The 21,954-nt window shown below is 39.4% G+C and overlaps 1 protein-coding gene across 1 annotated transcript; it reads left to right on the top strand.

The window, feature by feature from the left end:
* Positions 1 to 7,416: 7,416 nt before the first annotated feature.
* CPO (carboxypeptidase O) lies at positions 7,417 to 21,748 on the top strand. Its single transcript, XM_057411701.1, has 11 exons — positions 7,417 to 7,496; positions 11,020 to 11,095; positions 11,470 to 11,594; positions 14,094 to 14,208; positions 15,250 to 15,351; positions 16,134 to 16,238; positions 16,937 to 17,047; positions 18,314 to 18,404; positions 18,971 to 19,173; positions 20,210 to 20,294; positions 21,480 to 21,748. Exons 1-11 carry the CDS (start codon positions 7,417 to 7,419, stop codon positions 21,746 to 21,748), a joined length of 1,362 nt encoding a protein of 453 aa, XP_057267684.1.
* The last annotated feature ends 206 nt before the right edge of the window (positions 21,749 to 21,954 follow it).

Here is a 21,954-nt window from a genome sequence, read left to right as displayed (position 1 = left end):
GAGACCAAGCTTGGAGCTCATGTTTGAAATGTTAGTCACATAATAAAAGGCTATTTAATCTTTTGAAACATGCATATTGAAGACCAGCACTGGGTTTTTACTTGTCCTTTGTGCTGGCTCAGCAGTTAGCTTTAGCAGAACAGCAGTTTCTTGATGTGGGGAATTCTCTGGAAAAAACAAAGGCAACCTAACCCCCCGTACACTGCAGTGTATGAGGCAAGAAGAGGGTAAAGGCTGCTGATGCATTTGCCTCTGTTGTTTTAGAATATGCTCCATTTTGCTAGTGAATGATTTGTCCCAGGGACACACTATCTTCTAAATAAACCTTCAGTCTGGAAGGTATAAACATAAGGCAAATGATGAAGATCTGAAAAGTCAAGCTGGCAAGAAATATGTGTGTGCATGTGTATTTAAAGATTTGCTCAAGGAACACTACGAAATGGTGAATACTTCACTGACCTCAAGGAGAAGACTTCCTTCTCAGTAAGCAGTACTCCCCACAAAAGCTGAGGCAGAAGGATGAGGCTGGTTTGAATTCTGCAGGTGCTAAATAAAAAGAGAACTTTCCAAACTTCTGTTGGTAGGTTTGATATTCATTTGCTGAATCTAATAACTCAGTATTTGGGGGGGGGGGAGAGAGAGAGAGAGAAGAGAATAACAATGAAAGTATCAAAACCACTGTGGTCAGAGAACAAGATGATCTGGCATTAAGGCATTAGACAGAGACATGGAGAATCTGAGTACAGCTCCCTGCTTGCCACCACTTACCCGTGCTCATTGACAAATCAATCAGGAGATTCCCCCTGGAGCACCCAGAGTCCCAGAGTCCTGGTGTTCGCACCCATCTCACTAGTGCTGTGCCCCAAAGGAATACCCTGCTTGGTATCAGAGACCCAGTCCCAGGACAGCCAGGTGTCTGTGTTCCCCAGCTGTATAACAGAGGTGTCCCCATTTGAGTGGCTTGGATCTGTAAGCTGTCCAGGCAGAGGTGGCTGATGTTTCAGATCCAGTCCTTGTACAAGAGTAGTAACAGTTCAGTCACAAGAGTGGAATAAGTCTTGGCTAATTGTAAAAGAAACAGCTCCCTTTGCTGGAGAACCCCAAAACTTGTGACCAATGCAAGCCATGTCAGTAAGCCCTGCTGCAAACCTACTAACCCTGTCCCAACAAGCACTTCAAAGTTACACTATCCAGTCTTTTCCCCATATACTATTAGCAGCAATGATATTTTACAAGATCAGACACCAAAATACAAGCAGTTTCTACTGCATGTTACACTCAGACGTACACATTACACTTCAAACCTAGCTTATAAACTCTTTAAGGCTCATTTGCAAAAATACACCGGAAATTCTACTTAGTATAAGTGGATTTGTTTAGCTGAGATGAGATCTGCTTTGAGATCTTTTAGCAGATACTATTGGTTTCATTAATAATCACTGAGATTCGTGAGGGAGTTCATAATCATTTTTAACAGATCATCATGCTGGGTGAGAAATTTGGAGTATTAACTTGCATGGGTGTACATACGCAGCTGTATGCGTGCAAACAACGCTCTTAGGCTCTAATGGTATTAAACAGAAAGCTAAGTATGTGTATCATTGATGACAGAACAGAGGCCAAAGGTTAATACAAACATGTTTTACAGCTGCAAGAGCTAATTACTTAAGTTAAAGTGAATATAGTGTATATTGTTTGGGCCTAAGAAATCATGTGCAAGCATATTTGCATCTAATCATAAAGTATTTTAGTGCTTGTAATAGAACTCATTAAAAATAATGTTGGTTATTCTAAAATACAGTGCAGTAAGCTTGTTTTTTAACCATTCAGCAATTACAGAGACTTATGTGCCATCCTTTACAGCTCTGGTAGTATCAGTAATAGTAGTTTGTTTACTTACAAAGGTAATTATTTTACCTAAAAATACAAGATAGGCTTTTAATGTTAAGTGACATCTTCTTTCAAAAGGTCTAACTAAAACAAATAACATATTGCTTTGACAGCTAAAGGTTTTTAAGAAGTTTTGTTCCTTCACAAAATCAAGAATTCTTTCCTAATTTTTGTCCACTCAGAACATCAGTATAGGATCAAACACTTCTGAAAATCCTTTTCCCCAGAGCAATACCTTTGAAATCATAAGTTCTAATCATGTCATCAGAAGGTATTCTTATGAGGGAAAGTTTTCAGGACTGGAGAAGGTGAGTGAGAAAACCTAACTGGTCCTTCTGACAGTGGATTCAGGCACATTAAGAACTGTCAGCAAATTGAATCTTTCCTTTGATAAAACTACAAGGGCAATAATTTGCAGCCAGCCTGTGTGTGTGGATTTTGGGTTCTGTAATTTACCTTTGCACCTGAAATCTACTACTAGTAGGGTTTTTAAGTTAAATTGCATAATCCTTATGCAGACAAATTTCCTACAGTAACTGTGTTTACATAATGACTGCAGAATTTTGTGCATAGCTCCTCATAAAGGTGATCACTCAACTCCTAGAATTGAACCAAAAGTGTTTATTACCTTGTAATAACAGGTGATAAATATCATCTTGAATTCAGATCATATGGTAAATGACCAGCCTCAAGTTCTTTAGCAGTGACATTCTGCTGTCTGAAGAATGAAGGAAGAATAACCATCTGTTACTAAGGGAAGACAATTTACTAGTAACATTTTCCTTCACTGGCTAAAGAAAATGATGTCTGAAGAAGCTGCTCTGCCAGCCTAATTAAACCAATACAGATTTTGTCAGCCTGCTTCAGCCCCCTTGCATAAGGAACTGCTTACTGAACATCTACTTGAAGCTCTTCTCTGACAACAAAGCTGTCTAAAAACTGCACCACAGGACTTGTGCTGAAAAGGCATATGTTACCTCACACCCTGGCACAACACTGATATTTACAGTTTGAGCTCAAAATATGTGAGTATGTACATGTATAAATGCTGTAAAAACTATGGAGAAATCTTTGAAAGGATCTTTAAATGTGCATCTCTTGAAATTACTAGATCATGTACCAATCACCAAATTAGATCCACTAAGCTAAAGCTTAAGTGTCCTTCGTTACTTGACAATCTGCAGGACAATTAAGGCTGGCTTAATGGAATTAATTTTAAGTTCCCTAGTACTATCATTGTCGTGGTTTAAGCCCAGCCGGCAACCCAGAACCATGCAGCCACTAGCTCACTCTCCCCCCTTTCCTCCCCCGGCTCCCGGAGGGATGGGGAGCAGAATGGAAAGAATGTAACTCCCATGGGTTGAGATAAGAAAAGTCCAGTAACTAAGGTGTAACACAAAACACTGCTGCCACCACCAATAATAATAATGATAAGGGAAATATCAAGGGAAGAGAATACAACTGCTCATCATCTGTCAATTAATACCCAGCCAGACCCAAGCAGTCATCTACCCCTTCCAGGTAACTGCCCCCAGTTTATATACTGGGCATGACATGCTGTGGTATGGAATACCTCTTTGGCCAGTTTGGGTCAGGTGTCCTGTCTCTGCTTCCTCCTGGCTTCCCCTCCTCCCTGGCAGAGCATGAGGCTCAGAAAGTCCTTGGTCAGCATAAACATCACTGAGCAACAACTAAAAACATCGGTGTTATCAGCGTTGTTCTCAGGCTGAAAGTCAAAAACACAGCACTGGACCAGCTACTAAGAAGGAGAAAAATGACTGTTACTGCTGACCCCAGGACAATCATTCTAACCTAATGTGTGTTGGCTGGAATTCTTCATGGTTTAAGATTATTTTAATATCCCAAATGTAAGGTTAATAGGGTGTTTTCAGTGTAACCTCAGAGAAAGAGAGAGAAAGAACTCCGCAAGATGATTCTAGAAGAGTTGTAACTTAGCATAACTTCCAGTATATTCCCACTTACGCTAGGATTGTTGCTGGAGCTAATGGGACTTGAGAACAGTTAGCACTGTTGAATCACAGTGGAGTCCAGAGAATTTCAGAAGAACCTTTCTCTAACAAAGCTGTGAAAGCTGAAAACTTGGGATGCTGAGAGGAACAACGATTCAGATTGCAAACCATACAACGTATTGCTGAATATTGATATGCTACAGAATTAAGACCATATACTTAACATTGTAGAAAGAATTGGAATATTTTGAACACTGCTCAGAAAGACAGAAATATCTTTTAGTACTCATAGAACAAGTCAATACCTATACAGTATTCTATCTCCTATGAAAAATCATTTGGAAACAGAACTGTCAATTCTTTGTGTGCTTACTCCAAGTAAAGCCACAGAGAAAACCAGAGGATATTTTAGTAAGACAGCTGAATTATCCACCCTGCTTCTTCAGTATAACAGAAGACTAGGATTTAAGGCACATTAATCGGCATGCTATTGTATTGTACCTACTGGGTAGTGATTCTGTCTTGTGTTCATACAGTGAGTTTCTGCAGCAAAAGAGAAGGGGATTTACTGGAGGATGATTTTTTTCAGGAACAAGATGATGATTTGAAAAATGATGATTATGTTGAATTCCATCTAGTTCTAGTTTGGCTTTTAGTTCAGATGGAGTCAGAGCAGGATTTAGCTGTGGAACTGGGAAAGCCTAACATGATGACTGATGTTTGTGGAGGCATATAAGTGCTTAAGTTTTTTGTCTTTTTAATACTCTCTTTGTCCTTGAAAGTTACATGCAGCTCAGTAGGAAATCTGGGTTCAGGCAGTTACCAGGATCAAACTCACTGCTGTATGATAGTTGTTTAAAACATGTGGTATGTTTCAGGATGGAATCTTTAAACAAAACAGTTCTAGCTTGTGGCTGTTGTTACACAGACTGTATGCAGATAAGTCACAAATAGCTAAGCATATGTGTGGTGCAAGGTTAAAACAATAACAAGCAGGTCGAATCATTCAAACACTGGAAATCACTTTGACTCCAGGCCAACAGCTTAGCTTGAGATGATATCAGTATGGGATAAAAAGAGGATAAACTAACAGGCTTAGCAGCCTGCTTGGAGTCAGCATATAGTATCTATACTTCCAGTAGGAGAGCAGATGGTCATATATTTAAGGAAGCACCAGACAAGGAGTCAGGACATCTGAATTCTATTCCTAGCTCTGCAACAGTCTTCCTATGTCACCTTGGGGAGTCACTTTTTCCCCCTTTTTTCTTAATCTTTCAAGTAGTGGAAATAATATTTGCTTGTAATTTACTTTGCCCTGATAATATTACAGGGCAGTTGAGAGGCTAAACTGGTGCTGAAAAAATGCTCTGAGGCTCTAAGAAGAATGTATGGAAGAACTGCAAAGTAAACTGGAAGAAAGGACACTGCATGGTTTCAGATGGCATGTTTGCGCCATACGTTTACAACCCTTCCTCTCCCTAGGATGTCCCATGTCTTTTTGCACAGTTTTCAAGGAGGGAATAAATGGATTAAGCTGTCTTCCATGTTTGCTGGAAAGATAAGCAGCTGCCAGTAAGAACCTGACCAAAGAACAGACTTTATTACTGAGGCACTATGTATGCCTAAGAGGGCATTAGGCTTGTTGACATAAACTACTCATCGCAAGATATTTTTGCATTGGTGGCAGAATAATGTCTCTAATGGCTTTTATTCTGAATTCAGCAGTTCTGCTTGCAAGCTGAACGTTAAGTACTTAAGACATACTTAAGTATTGTCTTTTATGAACAAATCTGCTGAAGTTCCAAAACAAGTTCATTTTTTGAAATCAGTGAGAAATGTGCACAAGGCTTTCATCTGAAGCCCATTAAAGTCAACAAGACTTCAAAGGAATTTGAATCAAAGACCTAGAAAGCAACTGTCATTTCTTCTGAATCCTATGCCCATTAAGCAAAATGACCCAATCTATCTTCATCACTATTTGGCATCATAGGAGTGATGTTTTCACCACACAGTAGATAGCTTCTGCTTTCAGTGTGGAGATGTAAGCTTTAGGCTGGAGTTGAATTTTAGTGTGTATCACGATTTTCTCTATTTGTGCATATACTTTTTGCAAGAGAAAAAAAAAAGTAAGCCTTTTGGGTTTTTTCCTCTATGCTTCCATTTTTCTTATTCCTATATTCTGAGTCCCTGTAAAGGGATTGAACCCAAGCTCAAAGACAGCTCTGGTAAAAGGGCACAGACAACACTACAGAAAACTTCAAAAGATTAGTCCACCTCATAGCAGTGGTGAAGACAAAGGAAGCAAAAGCAAAGGTTATCTGAGAAGATGTCCTGCGTGTCAATATGGAATATGGTCTTCCAACATGAGTTTCTTTTTCTGAGTCCTCACAAATGGATCTCTATGTAATCTGGACTTCCTTCAGCTTTTCTGGAAGTCACTGCAGGTGACTTCCTCTACATGGAGGGAAATAGTCAGTTTTCAGGTTCAGGCTGTTGAGCAGGTTATAGTGCATGGCAATAAGGTAAGAAAGGTGGTGAGATTTGTGAAGAAGAACATATTCTCTTGCATACAGCCTCCTTTAGTGAGAACACACCTTTCAGTTAAGCTGTTCTTTTATACCGAGACAGTTCTGCTGCCTGTTTCCTTGGTGAAAGACAGCCTTGGTAGTAATGTAAGAGGACTTCATACTTCTTTTTACAAAGATACTATAATTATAGTTAATGGCCATTGCACGTGTACACAAAGAAACTGACTTCCTGGACTCTACCCCAAATTCATGCCATTTTCTGCATTAAATCACCATGGGATAGCTTTAATCCAAGAGGGAAGCTGAAACAATTTCTCTCTGAAGAAATGTGCTATATGTCTAACTATAGCCTATTAAGCAGAAGTTCAACTGTTTACTCTTGATATATGAACTAAGCAAGAAATTAAATATTCAAACCAGTCCACTAACAAAACCACTCCTTATGACAGTGTAAAGTTGATAGCCAGAGACTGATCTGCTCCAACTGAAAGTGATTTAGATAAGACTCTGATGTCCCAAACTTTCCCGTTACAGGAATGAAGGTTGTTACTTTCATGTCCTTTTTTTGGCTAGATAAATGGCAGAACTGCACTTAAGAGGTGCAGAAGTGATCCACAAAGACACAAATGCAGGAAGGAACTTGAGCTGTTCTCAAGTTCTTCCCATCCCTATGATTTTTATAAGCTAATCTTCACTAGTTGTTGTGGACCTTGCAGGTAACATTTTCTCCAATGACTACCAAATCTGTCACATAACATTTTCAAAGATTTGAAGGTGACATATAGAAAAATCTTCTTAGAAGTGCTTCAGTGAGAATGGGCTATTTGTACATATTATGTTTTGGGATGTGGAAGAGAGCTTGTAGAACCAAGAAAAAACAGAACTATTCAAAAGTTAAGTTAATGATTCAACAAGGGCAGGTTCCCTTCCAGGAGAAATCTGGTTATATATTATGATTGTACAAATAAAATGCTCAGTCCTTCTTATCTCTAGTCCCGCACTGTTGCATCTGGGTTCTGCGCACAAAGATGTGGCTTTTCCTTCGGGTCATCTTTTCTCTGGGGATGCTAATGCCTGGAAAACTCAGCTTGAAATTGCAATATGAAGGGTGAGTGTGAAGGGGGTATCATGAACAATGGTGCATGCAGTGATATTCCCACAAACTCTGTCAGATTAATAATAATTATGAATTTAAATGCTGGAGATAAGGTTACAAAGTGGTAAGCATTGTAAGATTTGGAAAGAAAACATAAAGATGAGAAATGAAGAAAGAGGGAACCAAATCCAAGCCAAGAAAGATATGGCTGCAGCTGGAGGAGACACAGAATGCCCCTCAAATGCACCTCAGGATGCTCTGCTTCCATTAGCTGAAATTCATTTGGCTTAGCCTCTTTCATAATGAACTTTGAAATAAGATGTCATAGGAATAGAATACCTTTTCTCAGTATAAAGTGTGGGGGATGGCTGTGGAAAATTATACCCTCTAATAAAAGACAGTTGAAGTTACGTGAAAAAGACGGTGTCTCAAAAGCAGCTTAGACATTGAACCCTGCTGGAAATCTGTATCAATAACTGAAAAAACTAATGAATTTTGTCCTGACAATCCTTACCCAAAGGTGTCCTGAGAATTAGATTATCCTATTTTTTTACTGATTAAAGGGTTTTGAAAAGTATGAAACGTCTGGTTTTGCTTTATTCTCCACTCTTGGTCCTGCTTTGTAAGAAAATAAGTGATATAAAATTATGCTGTTTGCCTATCTAAGCTATTTTGTTTCATCCACCCTCAACTTCACAAAGAGAGATAGGTTACAGCAGTTGGGATTTGCAGGAGGCGCACAAATATAGTGTGGAAGCCAGCTATCCACATAGAATTTTATACACAGCATTTTCTAAAGTAAACAGAGAAAGTACCTGGATAAAAGTGCCGAATGCTTCTAGGTTGATTATATCCCCAGAATACAACTTTTAAAAGGAGAAAAAATAAAGCAATACCTACTGCAAAGGAGTTCTTTTGTAGCATACTCATTTAACAATTCTCCTGACAAAGCTCCTGGCAGAATATACAGAGTCACTATTTCTCTCTTTAAAATGTGTTATTTTCCTTTGATAATATTTAGTCTTTAGATTTGTATGAGGGTTGCAGTCAGAGCCTGTTGGTTTCACTGAATATAATTCAATGAATTCTTGGTAATGTAGTGTTCATTTTTGTTTCTAACTGCTCTCCAGGATTCAACCTGTTGAGTACTTGTATGGCATTTAAAAACACTCTTAATTTGAGTGGTCAGTGTGACTTTGGGTAGGCACCATCTGCACAAAGATGAAATAATTAGTAAAGCCCATTTTCGATGTCATTTGCTCTGTTCAACAACTTAAGTGAAATATCCAATCTATAGCATCCAAGGAAATACAGGTTATGCTGAGAACAGTCATAGAATCACAGAACAGTTAGGGTTGGAAAGGACCTTAAGATCATCTAGCTCCAATCGCCCTGCCATGGGCAAGGACACCTCGCACTAAACCATGCCACCCAAGGCTCTGCCCAACCTGGCCTTGAACATCACCAGGGATGGAGCACTCACAGCTTCCCTGGGCAACCCATTCCAGTGCCTCACCACCCTTACAGTAAAGAACTATTTCTTTATATCCAATCTAAACTTCCCCTGTTTAAGTTTGAACCCATTACCCCTTGTCCTGTCACTACAGTCCCTAATGAAGAGTCCCTCCCCAGCATCCTTATAGCCCCCCTTCAGATACTGGAAGGCTGTCCTTCAACTTGGTAAGAAAGCTTAACTGCAGCATTTTAAAAACTGTTGTTCTCACATGGTCACATGAGTTGACTTTGCAGTTCTCCACTGAGAGTCCTAGTTCGTAATCATAAATGAATGTGTGCTTTCTAATCTTAGTTTACTATTAAAAATGATTTGTCTCCGCACTGGCTATTGTAAAAGGTTTATCAGTAAATAAGAGCTGGCCATCTGGCAGCAATCTGACTGTCTGGCATTTCTTTCATTTGGTGTAATGAAGACATAATGTCAATGAGGATAGAAAGATATTACAGGATATTGTTTCCTTTCCTGATAAACAAAGAGCAAAGCAAGCCCAGGCATTTAGAAAGAATAAACTCTGAACTGCAGCTGAGAAGGTCTCCTAGCTAAGATGTTTATCCTGCATCTACAAGGTTTATTACAAAGTTATCATGGCTGTTATACCAAACTGTTACCAATGCAAATGTAATCATTTTGCCCCATATATGAAGGCCCTATATGCTAACAGCATCTCCTGAACCAGTAGTAAACAGCCCATTTTAACAATCAATTCTATGTTTCTCTATCAACAAAGGTTATATTTTCAAAAGAGATGTAAAAAAAGCCCCATATCCCCCTATTTTTCAGTGGATAATGTGAATGAATAGTGAATTCTATTTGCATGTATATTAAGCTGATAATTGTACATTTGTTTATGGAAGCACAAATGATAGCAGTTGCAGTTCAAATGATGAGAGCATATTATATTGATGGCCATAATGACTATGGCCATGCAAGGCTTTTGCAACAAGAAATTCTGTTACAAAAGCTTTAACATGTAAAAATGTTCTTTTTTTGTACTTTTGTGGAAACTCCAAGGCTCATTGAAGTCAGTGAAGGAGACTGGGAATTGGTTGCTAACAAATAGGAACACTTCTAGGGTTCCCCATTCTATCACATCAGTAGTGGATAACTGCTGTCTTACTGTTGAGTGATGTAATGTAGTCATCAAAATGCACTCCTCATTCTGAAACTCTTTCATTAGAAATGGCACACTTACTGTCAGTCCTGGAAAGTTGATCTGATGGAATACTGAAAAAATTACAAAGAGAATTTTAATAGAAGATACAGATTTGGGTTTTCTGCATTTCCAACTATTTTAAGTTGTTCTTTCTAAACTTTAAATATTTTTTTCAGATTAAGACTGTAGTAAATTAAAGTTTCATGGGTCCTCACAAAAATACACACTCAGACACTGGATCTGTATGTCTTTCTTTGCTAGAAGTATAAAATTATATACCCTGTACTAGAAATTTTTGTTTCCTGCAAACTGGATAAGAATATGCAAGTCTGGAGAGCACACTAGTCACTATTTATGGAATAAATTGACTATTCTCATGACAAGTAGTTCCTGAACATCCCAAGCTCTTATCAATGTTCATTTCCCATGATTATCTAATGGGTTTGCATGCTGAAGTAGAAGAGCAAAGCACCAAATCTATCTGGAACATCTTATAAAATAAATAGTTTATTATATATTACAAATGATTTTGTTTTGGCTCTGGTCCTGCAAAGGCAGAAATACAGATGCCCTGACAACCAGAGCTCATGTGAGCAGCTGATTTCAGTGGAGAATGGTGAATAAATAGTTGCCACTCGCAAGGAAGTAGACTTAACACTCAAGCAACAGAAAACTCACATCACTTAGTCCTGTTTGCAGCTAGAACATTCCAGGAATTCATCACTCAGAAACGTTTTTCTTGGAAGAGCACTCATTTACATGCTCTGTCTTCCTTCTACGTAACAAAATATCTCCTTTTGATTTATGGAATCATGGATACTTTAACAGACATTAAAACTGATCTTGTCTCTCTGCTGAATTTCCAGGGATCAGGTTTTGCATATTGTGCCAGAAACATTTCAGCAAGTCCAGCTTCTTCAGCATCTTTGCAGCAGTTTACTGGTAAGTAAGAATAACCATGTGTACCCAAAAAGCAGAGTGGGGTCTTGGAGTACAGAACAGATTTACATGTAACTTTGGACAAGAATGAAGGTTAAAGTAAATTTGAAAAAGCTTTAACTAACTTTTCTTACTGTAGGGTGGAATTGCTCTTCTTTATGGAAAGAAGTTAGTTTCCTTGCACGGCTCTGTGAAGGTGCTGCTTCTTATGGGTGGTGCCTGAGCCAACAGAAACACTACGGCTGGAGAATGGTTAAGGGGAGAATTGGAAGGAAAAGTTCTTCCATTTATTGATATGAAGCTACTCCATACTGTATACATTTTCTCATTCCAAAACCGGCTTGACTGGACTGTGAATTTCTTTCTTCTCTGCACAGCTGGATTTGTGGAAGCCTCTGCTACCTGAAGACATTGGGGCTGGAGAAGACCTGCATGTGAGGGTCCCAGCCCCTCTGGTGCAGGAGGTGAAAGACAGCTTAGATCAGCATATGATCTCTTACAGGTACAACCTCTAATTTCACAATGGGAAAGGCTGGCTTTGGCAATATTCCTCCCTATCACAACATGACCTAGCCCTTTCCAATGAACAGTCAGCAAGTACTGATGAGAGGAGCCAACCTTTGTTCCAAGTGCCTCTGACTTACCTTGACCTGCCCAATGCACAGGTGCTATATATACACCTTTGAGTTTTAAAAGCACATTCCCCTCCAACTAGCCTGGGCTGTGCATTTGGGACTGGGATCTGTGACAGCCCAATCTCTCTTGTTTCTTGCTGTTGCTTTCTCAGTGCCAGAGGTCGAAGCTCAGAGGTGCAACTCTTTATTTAGCCTAAAGTCAGGGAGCCAAACCTGGTACAACCACTACTTACAGGAGAATGCTTTGTTCTTGGAAAGCAGTGATATTTGAACACAGGGTCCTCTCTATTTTGGAGTCCCCAAAGGTCTAATTAGTGTCACTGAAGAGAAGCAGTCTCTGTAGCTCTCCTCTTCTCTAGTCTTTTGTTGCTCCTTTGGTTTGGAGAAGAGCCCTTACAAAGTGAACATTCAGCCGGTTTCTTTCAAGCTGTAGTTTCCTACCCCTATCTCCCTCCAGGCTGGTGAGAATTTCCTGGTACCACCCAGCCAAACAGAGACATTCCAGCCTGGGACAAAGGTCGCAGTGTCAGCCGCCCATTGTGCACATAGTTGGGAGCCACGAGCTGCAAATGGCCCATGATGCTTTATTATACCCACCCAGCCACAAATCTTCACTGACTGCCAGCTTCTACTTTAAACTAGAAGATCATCTAATCCAGATGCAAAGAGTATTTATAAAGCCAAATGGCTTGAAATAAGATCTACTTTTTCAGATAACCAGTAGCTAGCTATATTTCATACAGACAATCCTGTAGTCATTCAAGGCTGGTGATAAACAGCCTATGGACATACACATACATATTTACCAGTTAAAGATAAGTTAAAGGATGATTGGTGCCACTTCAAAGCTGTGAAGTGTTAAAGTTGATCTTGACATCCTACATCTTTCCCCATTAATTCTTTTTAGTAAGTGTGATGCCCTGACAACCAGAGATGGAGAGAGATGAGTTGGAAGCCAGTACAAATTATCTAACATCAGGTTTAGACATTCAGGACTTAGGCAACATTCCAGAAGATATTTAACCTCTTATTTATATCAAGGGTTTTCATATTCTGACGGTTACAACTGATTCTAGTGAAAATTTAGAAACTAAACTCAAGTTAGCAGCTTAGTGGTTCGTGGTTTTTCTCTTTTTCTTGCTTTAGGGCTAGAACTGTATCCACATTGTGTAGGGACCTAAAGAAATAGGTGGATAAATCAAGAGTGAAGCTGAAATTTGGCTTTGTATTGAAAAGGGCGTAAGATGAGTATGGCAATGTTAGAGTTAAAGTTCCTATAACATATTCAAAGCAGGAACCACCTTTTAGAAGTCAGTTGACATGCAAGGAAGGTAACATGCCAGTTACGTATATAATGAGAGAGACATAAATGACAAATTATAATCAGGACATCAATATTCTGACTGCGTCAGACTCTGGGATTTCAATTCACCAGACTGTGATAAGGCGTTTTGCGTGTGTGGCTGCATTTCAAGGGAATTTACACTGGCTGAATTTTAGTTTGAAGTTCAGATGTGAATAAACATCAAAGATTAGAGTGAAAATCAGCTGTAACTACTCTTAAAAGTTTCTTATTTCCAGAAATGTGAATCAGGGCTACTGTCAGCAGAATAGTCCATTAGCATTTACAGTGGTTGAAATCAACAGTGTTCAAGTGTTTAAGCTGCCTTTGCAATTGTCTTATCACAAGTGTTACAATGAGCACAGATTTGTAACAGTGTTACAAGGGCCTGATTGCGCTGAGAAAGCGCAGGGTATGATCCAAAGTCTCCTGAAGCCAACGAAAAGGTTTTAGTGACTCCCTTGATCATGGAATCACACCTGTGCTACACTCATTTCTGAACTCATTTGTAGGTAAAAAAGCAAAAAGAGCATTTTGAAGGAAAAGAGGGAGGTTGTCCTGATTCTGGCAAATTGCAATGGATACTTCTGTGAAGTCTTTGCAAATTGAAAATGTCTCCATAAAATACAGTGAAACACTAATGGTAAATTTTTCGCTTTTCCCTCCTTTCCCCAAAAGGTGGTATTTTAGAGTTTTGCCCAGAAGTACAAGTGGTGTAGAAAAGAAAGATATTAAACACTTTCTTTTTATATATAAAATTGTCAGTCTTAAAAATTAAAAAAAAAAAAAAACTGATAAAGTTACTACTTTGTTGTTTAAATCCAGCAAAAATCTTAGTACTTTGAACTTCCTCTGACATGAAAGTAATCATTATGCTGATGGCGGTGAATTTGCTAGGCAGTCCACAACAGAAGAGGCTAAATCCTTTCATTTGTTGATGTAAGCAATGTACCCACCATGATAGTTCTGCAGTAACTATTAGGGATTGGTTTCTTTCCTACCTTCCCCTTCCCTCTCCCCTCAGCATCCTAATACCTGATGTGCAGGAACTTGTGGATCAGAGCATGCCAAGGGAAAGGAGCAGCCCCAGGCAGGTCCCAGAGGGTTATAACTATACCCAATATCACCCAATGGAAGAGGTAAAGATGAATGCAAGACTGCTTGCTTGCTTTGTAGATTCTATTTTGCAAATGCCACAACAAGCAACTTTGTGATTGCGAAAAGCTCAGCTCAAGTCAGTGGAGCTCTTTCTAGCTTTCTTCTTTGCAGAATTGGTCCTTACTCTTTGACTGGAATCTTGGCCTGGTTGAATTGAACATGAATTTGCAACTGATTTTGATTAAATCCTCAGTTCTTCCCTGACCAAAATCTAAATGCTCTGTATGAAGCAGCCATACTGTTTTGAAGATAATAATCTGGGGTTTGGATGATTGCTTTGCTACCTTTCTACCTTATCATGCTTTATAATTATCTCTAGCATTTATTTGTTTAAGTCCTAGTATGTTTGATGCTGAGACAAATATGAAGCGCAATGACTATTGCGGTCTCTGTAATCCTGCTGAGGAAGAAGAGATGAACAGTGCGAGATCTGTAGAAAGAAGTAATTTAAGGACAGGTTTTTGACATTCTCTCTTAAGGAGAGAATAATGTCATAAGGGTGGGTCGTGAAAACTTCTTGGTGCTGTGTTTCATAGATCAGAGGGTAAGCCTGGAGACATGCAGACCATGCTGGTATTCTCCCTCCTACCCACATAGTAAGTGTAAAAGCAGAGTCAAACCTCATGCATGTTTTGTTTGAGCTACCTATTGGGGATGACTGCTGCTGAGCTCAGATGGAGAAAATCAGTACTGACAGGGAAGAGTCTGTGGTGCTATTTTGAAGATTTGACAGTGTGGCTCCCTGTCTGTTGAAGTCAACAGAAAGATTCCCAATAGGATGAGCATGTGGAATGAGATTCAGAATGGAGTATCAGTGTGGTATTGCAGTGATGTTATGTTCTAACACCCAGTGAGATACAACCATGCCTTTGCTCAGAGACAAGTGGAAGGCCTTCCATGAGTGTTAAGTGATACCACAGGTTGAAATAAGCTCTAATATTGCTTGTCTAAGCAAAAGAAAATGCTTTAATCTGGAAATGGTAGTGGAAAAAGAAGGAAGCTCACAATCTATGACTATTTAGATTTATCGGTGGATGACTGAGATCCAGAACAGCAACAGTGAGCTGGTGACTCAGCACTACCTGGGGAATACAGTCGAGAATCGACCAATGTATTATCTGCAGGTAAGAGGGGAGCTTTCTTAAAATGAATAAAAGGTATCTCCATAAAAAAGTACACAGGAGAAGGCAGGATTCAGATTTTTCCTAAAACAGTGTTCATCCCAATTCATTAAAATAACAGGAGATGGTTTTAGTCCTCTACAGTACAAGTAAGACTTGCCAATTTTCATATATATTATCACTATAACCTTGTTATTGGTATTAAACAGTGAAAACAACAAATTTAACTGAAGTCTTGCTTAGAAATACAAATCAAGCTGAAATTGGCCTGGCAACAGCTGTGCGTGAGGATAAAGTGTTTTGCTTTGTTGTTTCTATTACCTCTTACAGCATATAGCCTTTCTGCTCGGAGTATTCCATGACATTTTGTATTGGACATTCTAGTAAAAACCATAGTCTTAATAATTGTATTAGTCATTGCCTAATCTGTTCCTATCACTGTGTAAAATTAGATTCCCTGCCTTTTTGTGCTTCCCTTTCTTAAAAACAATTAAATAAATCTCAAAGTAAGAACAACCAGTCCTGTGAATGACTAATATAAATGAAAAAGAAACTGTTTCATTGACATTCCTGCTCAACAGACACTCTCAAACTCTTGCCCTGTGATACTACAGAGAGGGGGGGTATTAGGAAAAGGAGATAGTCATAATGATGTCTGTAATACTACTAATAATCTCGGATGGCTTAATAACATATCAAGACACATCATTTTCTCTCTATATTACGCTAGGCTATTTTATTCTAATGTAACAGATTTCCAAATTATCACTTTTACACTCTTTCAGATCAGTCAACCATCGGATAAAACTAAAAAGATCATTTGGATGGACTGTGGGATTCATGCCAGAGAATGGATCACTCCAGCTTTTTGCCAGTGGTTTGTGAAAGAAGTGAGTCCTTGCTTTTCCACTGAGAGAATAAAAACCCCCATATAATTTCAGATACTTCAGCTATCTTCTCTATTTTGGTATCAAGAATTGTGCTTTCCTATTAAAATATTATTTTCGAAATTAGTACAAAGTACAGATACCTGCGGAGACCTAAGTTCTAATCAGAGTTTAAGATGAGATGTGGGAGAATATTTGTTACCTCATTGTTTCCTCCACCTGAATTGATTCAAAGACACTGATCTTGATAGCGACCTCTCAATATCACAGAGTGGTTTTTGGATCAAACCGCTTTGCACCACAAACCCACAGTCCCCCTTGAACAAAGCAACCCTGAAATACGGTATAGCAATGTTCCATGCGTATGGGAAGTACCTGGTGCACAGGTATGCCATCTTGCAGCTTTCATACCTATATCTGTCTGAAGTGCACTATACACTGTTCTTTTGTAAATGGCAACAGGTGGATATAGCATGAGTCTCTGCCCATGGCAGGAGAGTTGGAACTAGATGATCTTAAGGTCCTTTCCAACCCAAACCATTCTATGATTCTATGGTATCAACATATCTGGGGAACAACGTGATCTTGGATACCATGGTGATACCCAGTAGTGGGTGATCCCCTGATGATAGTTCTAAACTAGCTCTTTCCAGATTACCACTAGATTCTCTGCTCAATCCTCTGTATTTTTTTCTTTTCAGATTCTTCAGAATTACAAATCTGACCCAAACATAGGCAGATTTCTGCAGAATTTGGACCTCTACATCTTGCCAGTCCTCAATATTGATGGCTACATTTATTCCTGGGAAAAAGTAAGTAATGAATGAAAATCCAGGAACTAGGTGGAAAGTTAGATGTGCATAGCATGTTTTGTTAATTTTAGATACAATCATAGCAATTATATTTAAACATAGAACAGTGACAGAATCATTACTCACACAAATCCTCTCCTGGCAGAGAGATTTTGTTGCTTCCAGTAAATCAGCAGTCGCTTGAGATTACAGGGCTAGGAATTCCTGGCAAATGTCATGAGCCTTGGGAAAAGACGACAAAACCACAGGATCAATTGCTTTTGGGTTTCTGGGGATGGACTTCTCTGCTAACAGCTCAAGGCTTGGCTGCTGGGGTTAAGCATGTCTGGAGGAGTCAGTCATTCTCTGCAAGAGATCTCAACTAGCAGATGGGTCTAAGCACCTTTGCAGCATGGGACAGGGGGAAAATAGGTGAAATACTTGGCTATTTGGTTTTGAAGTAGAAGTGCCCTCCCAAACAATCTTCCTTTTCTGATATGGAGGATAATGCAAACTCTTGGTCTTCGGCAGCTCTCATCATACTTGCAGGCTCCTGAGTGCAGCCAAAACACTTTTTAATGCAGGACCTTAGCATGGCCTAACAAGCTCAGCCTAACACCGTATGGATCCTGCTTGCTCCCCGGAAGGTTTGGGACACAACCACACATTGCAAATGGATTCATTGGTAATTCAGCTAGGAAGTTCATACAGGCAGTGCTGTGAGCTCTCAGGGAAATAAGTACAGAGTCATAGAATCATAGAATCATAGAATAGTTCGGGTTGTAAAGGACCTTAAGATCATCTAGTTCCAACCCCCCTGCCATGGGCAGGGACACCTGTACAGCAGTGAATATAGCAGGGAACCAAGGAGCAACATGCAAGTTAAGCTGACAATGAAAGTATTCATCTTCCTGAATCTGAAACAAACGGAAGTTGAGCTATCTTCCCTTGGACATAGAGGTATCCCTCACAATGCCAAATTTTTCTTAAAAGTGCAGCACCGGATAGAAGCAGTTGAGTACTCATAAAAAGCATACTACTTCTTTTAAAGCTTGGAAGGCTCATTTCAAGGTACAAGCAGGCTTGTGGAAGATGACAGCCTGGCTGTAGTAGATAAAATGTTCCATCACTAAGCTTTATCACCCTTTCATACAGAGTTGTACTCTTACAATGCAAGAGTTACTCAGAATGCAGAGGTCTAAAATAAAAGAGACTTTACTTCATATTATTACCAGGCCCTATGGATCATTGAGTTGTTATAATGTAACTGAAGTTACTTTTGTTTAGGACCGTTTATGGAGGAAAAATCGTTCTCCATATATGAATGGCACCTGCTATGGCACAGATCTGAACCGAAACTTCAATTCCTCCTGGGGCAGTAAGTTCCAGCTATTTCAGATCAGCAACACAAATGTAAAGCAAGAGTAATAGCTAGTCTCTGAAATAAGATGAAGACCTGTAAGAAAGAAACACTTATCTTGTTGTCATCAAAACAGATGTAAAAATAAAAACCTGGTTTGTAAAAATATTATCATTGACCTTCAACTGACATTTATTTTTGTGAGCAGAAAATTGCTGCTTATATAACTATACCTCTAATTCACGGCAGGAGCAAGCATCAGCTCCTAGGTAGCAGTGTTAGGAGTTAGTCACTTAACAGCCAATATTTATGTTTGCCATGAATTTCAAGGAGCCTCCCTGGCAGGTGGTGTACTGTGGTGGTGTCAAAGTGTTTTCGTTGCAGTCAGCCTGTAAATGTGAGTTAAATATTTCAGTCTTGTAGCAAATTTTTGTTGCTACCAACAGGGTATACTGTTGAAGTCCCACTGAGCAATCTAGTCTTCCTGCCCATATAAACACATGCCTTAACTCTCTAAGGTAGATTACCCTGTTTCCTCTGAACTGTTTCCTCTCCTTTGATTCATTTTTTGTATTCCTCTCCAGGTATTGGTGTTTCTTATAACTGCAGCAGTATCATCTTCTGTGGATCTGGACCAGAATCAGAGCCTGAGACAAAAGCTGTGGCTCAATTAATTGAAAAGAAGAAGAGTGACATTTTGTGCTATTTAACAATTCACTCCTATGGACAGTACATCCTCATTCCGTATGGCTCCACAACTGAACCTGCAAGTAACAGTGAAGAACTGGTAGGGCAAAACATTTATTGTCTACATTTGTAGAGAATGAGTACAGGCAGTAGCATGTGACACAACTCTACCTGCCCCATTGCCTTTCCTTCAGAGGAGCTGGGCTGACTCAGGGGCTTGCCTCCCAGAGGTACTGTTGCTCCACGCAGTATCAGCAAGGCCTGTTTGCTGCAGAATTAATCCTAATCCTTCACCTTAAATCAGGAAAATTGAACTATTAGAGAGAGGGTTACTGCAGTGCAACGCAAGCGGAGAAGTGCACCAAATTCTTATTGCGTACAAGAATCACAGATTTATTTAGGTTGGGAAAGATCTTTAAGATCATCAAATCCAGACATTAACCCAGAACTGCCAAGTCCACAACTAAACCATGATCCTAAGTGCTTTAGGATCTCAGCACATTACATATATATGGTTGTCAGCGATTGTGTCTAGAAAGAGTATTTCAAATGTGGCTCACCAGGAGAATGGGAGCAAAGCAGACACCTACTTCTTGTTTACTTCTAACCCTCAGCTTCTAAGTGTTCTAATTTGAATCATTAATATATGTATTTATGAACTAGCTGCAGCACTAGTAAAGAGCACAAGGCATTTTGGGTTCGGACTTTGTCTGAGTCACTGGAGAATTCATTTAGTCTGTCTATGGCTCAGTTTCTAAAGATGGTGGGATACAGAGTGTGCGGCAATAGAACAAGTGTGAGATCGGTCAGTGCTGCCACCAGTTTCAGTATGCTATACAACACAGAGACTGATTCTCCAGAATCCTGCCCTCTAGCTTTATAACAAAGCAAGTATCTTTTCTACCTAATAAAAGAGTAACTTTTAAAACTTTAGCATAATTTGCATTTAAAAAGTCAAGAGCAATTTGCCCAAATGTTTGTAATGGATTTCGCTAGTCTTGAATTAATAATATCAAAACTTAAAGTTGATCACATGTAAATGTAAAACTGAAAGAGGCAAAACTTTTGGTCCACTCAAAATAATTGCTAAATGTACTGGCACTGATGACCATGCTTTTCTTATTTTGAATTTACAGATGTATGTTGCAGAGAAAGCAGCTGCTGCCCTGATGGAAAAGTACGGGACCAGCTATGAAGTAGGATCAACCTCTTTAATTTTATGTAAGTTTTTTTATGTTTCCCTTTGATTGTTCTGTTTTTTTCAAAGAAAAGAGTCATTTTTGTGTCACAAGCATCAGTAAGCATTGTTTTGCTGAGTTTTCTCTTTGAGTAATATTTAATGGGCTGGTTCAGTGGATCATCTAAGCAGCAGTCATTTTAATAGAAGATAACACTGTAAATTATAAAGCTGACTGAGGGAAAGAAGGAAGCATTGATCAGAAGCTAGTTCCTACATGAATTCCTCACAGATACATCATAGAGGCCAGAAGGAGATCTGTGATAGATCATCCTGATCCTGCTGAAGTCAGCAGCCAAAATCCTATTTGTCTTCACTGGAGTCAAGCAAAAATTAAAATCCCAATCAGGTCTGTAGTAACTCCCTCAGACATTATCACAAGGCAGCTGCTTGCAGTTCTGTGTGAAATATGTTGGTTTCAGCCTTGTTCCTAATAGACTTGGTAGTCACATCACAAACACAGCATCACGGATGATACTAGTTGACAGCCTGTAGAGAGAGGACCAGCAGGCCCTAGACACTACCTGGTAAACCCAGTATCTTCCCAGTAAGCAGTAAGTCATGTCTATCACTTAGAACAGTAAGTGGTTGCCTCCAGTACCCATGTGGTTTTGCATATTCACAGTGTCTGTCTGTGCCAGTCTCAGAGTCACCTACTGCATGAGCAATGTATAAGGCAACTTGTCCAGGCCTAGGACTGCATTTTGCTAGGGTTTGTACTTTTATTAAATAGCTAAGAAAAAAGATTTGTGAGGCATATGAACAATGATACAGGGAATAGGCAGAAATTTTTCTGGCTTGACCAACATTATGCTTAACAACAAATACACAAAGAAATTCCAGGCAATGCCAATGTAGGAAATGAAGTACCAGAGCAGATAAATGGCAAATCCATCTTGTATCCCACACTAGTCACAGTAAAATGCTAAAAACACAGAATCTGTGGAACTCATGAATCTCATGAAGAATTGTTTCACTTAGGAAACTCCATGGAAGACTTTTAGTATAATTAAGAATTGCAACACCTAGAAATTCTGCTCTCCATGTCACAGTGATATGTGATTATTGCTTAGTTCAGGGTTTCTAGTATAATCTTGCATTAACTATAGCAGAAAGTATTTCCAACAATGCTTAATACAGATCGCTCCCCTTTGTTTTTCAATTCACAGACAGTAACTCAGGCTCCTCGCGGGACTGGGCTCACATGATTGGCATTCCTTTCTCCTACACATTTGAACTGAGAGACAAGGGTGCTCATGGATTTGTTCTACCCCCTGACCAGATCCAGCCCACATGTGAGGAGACTATGCTGGCTGTGACAACTATCATAGACTATGTTGATCACAAGTACTTCCCAGGCGGGGCTGTGATGCTGTCCTCCAGCAGCCTGGGCCTAAGCCTTTACCTCAGTATCGTACTTACATGGACTGTTTCTTAAAAATGGCTTTGAGAACCCAGCAAGAGACTCCCATGCAAAGTACACTATCTATCTCGTTGAAAAGATGAAATTACATGAGCGGAGGAACTAAATGTAAAGTATTTCAATAAAGGCTCATCCCACGAAATACAAGTGTCCACTTACGGTTTTGATAGCTATGTTTTAGGGGAAAACGAAAGAATGAGGAGCTGTGGCAATTTCCCAGA

Source organism: Pezoporus wallicus, unplaced genomic scaffold, assembly GCF_028554395.1.
Source record: "Pezoporus wallicus isolate ANWC-B61680 ecotype Strahan unplaced genomic scaffold, APGP_CSIRO_Pwel_v1 contig_6732, whole genome shotgun sequence".
In the NCBI taxonomy this organism is placed as follows: Eukaryota; Metazoa; Chordata; class Aves; order Psittaciformes; family Psittacidae; genus Pezoporus; species Pezoporus wallicus.
Note: the sequence above shows the minus strand (reverse complement) of the source record. Positions and strands in the feature narration are given on the sequence as shown.

Excerpts from the sequence above, each read along its gene's own strand:
- CPO (XM_057411701.1), top strand. The coding sequence starts at position 7,417 with ATGTGGCTTTTCCTTCGGGTCATCTTTTCTCTGGGGATGCTAATGCCT. Across the intron at positions 11,595-14,093 it reads CAGCATATGATCTCTTACAG|CATCCTAATACCTGATGTGC; the intron begins GTACAACCTCTA and ends CTCTCCCCTCAG. Across the intron at positions 20,295-21,479 it reads ATCAACCTCTTTAATTTTAT|ACAGTAACTCAGGCTCCTCG; the intron begins GTAAGTTTTTTT and ends TTCAATTCACAG.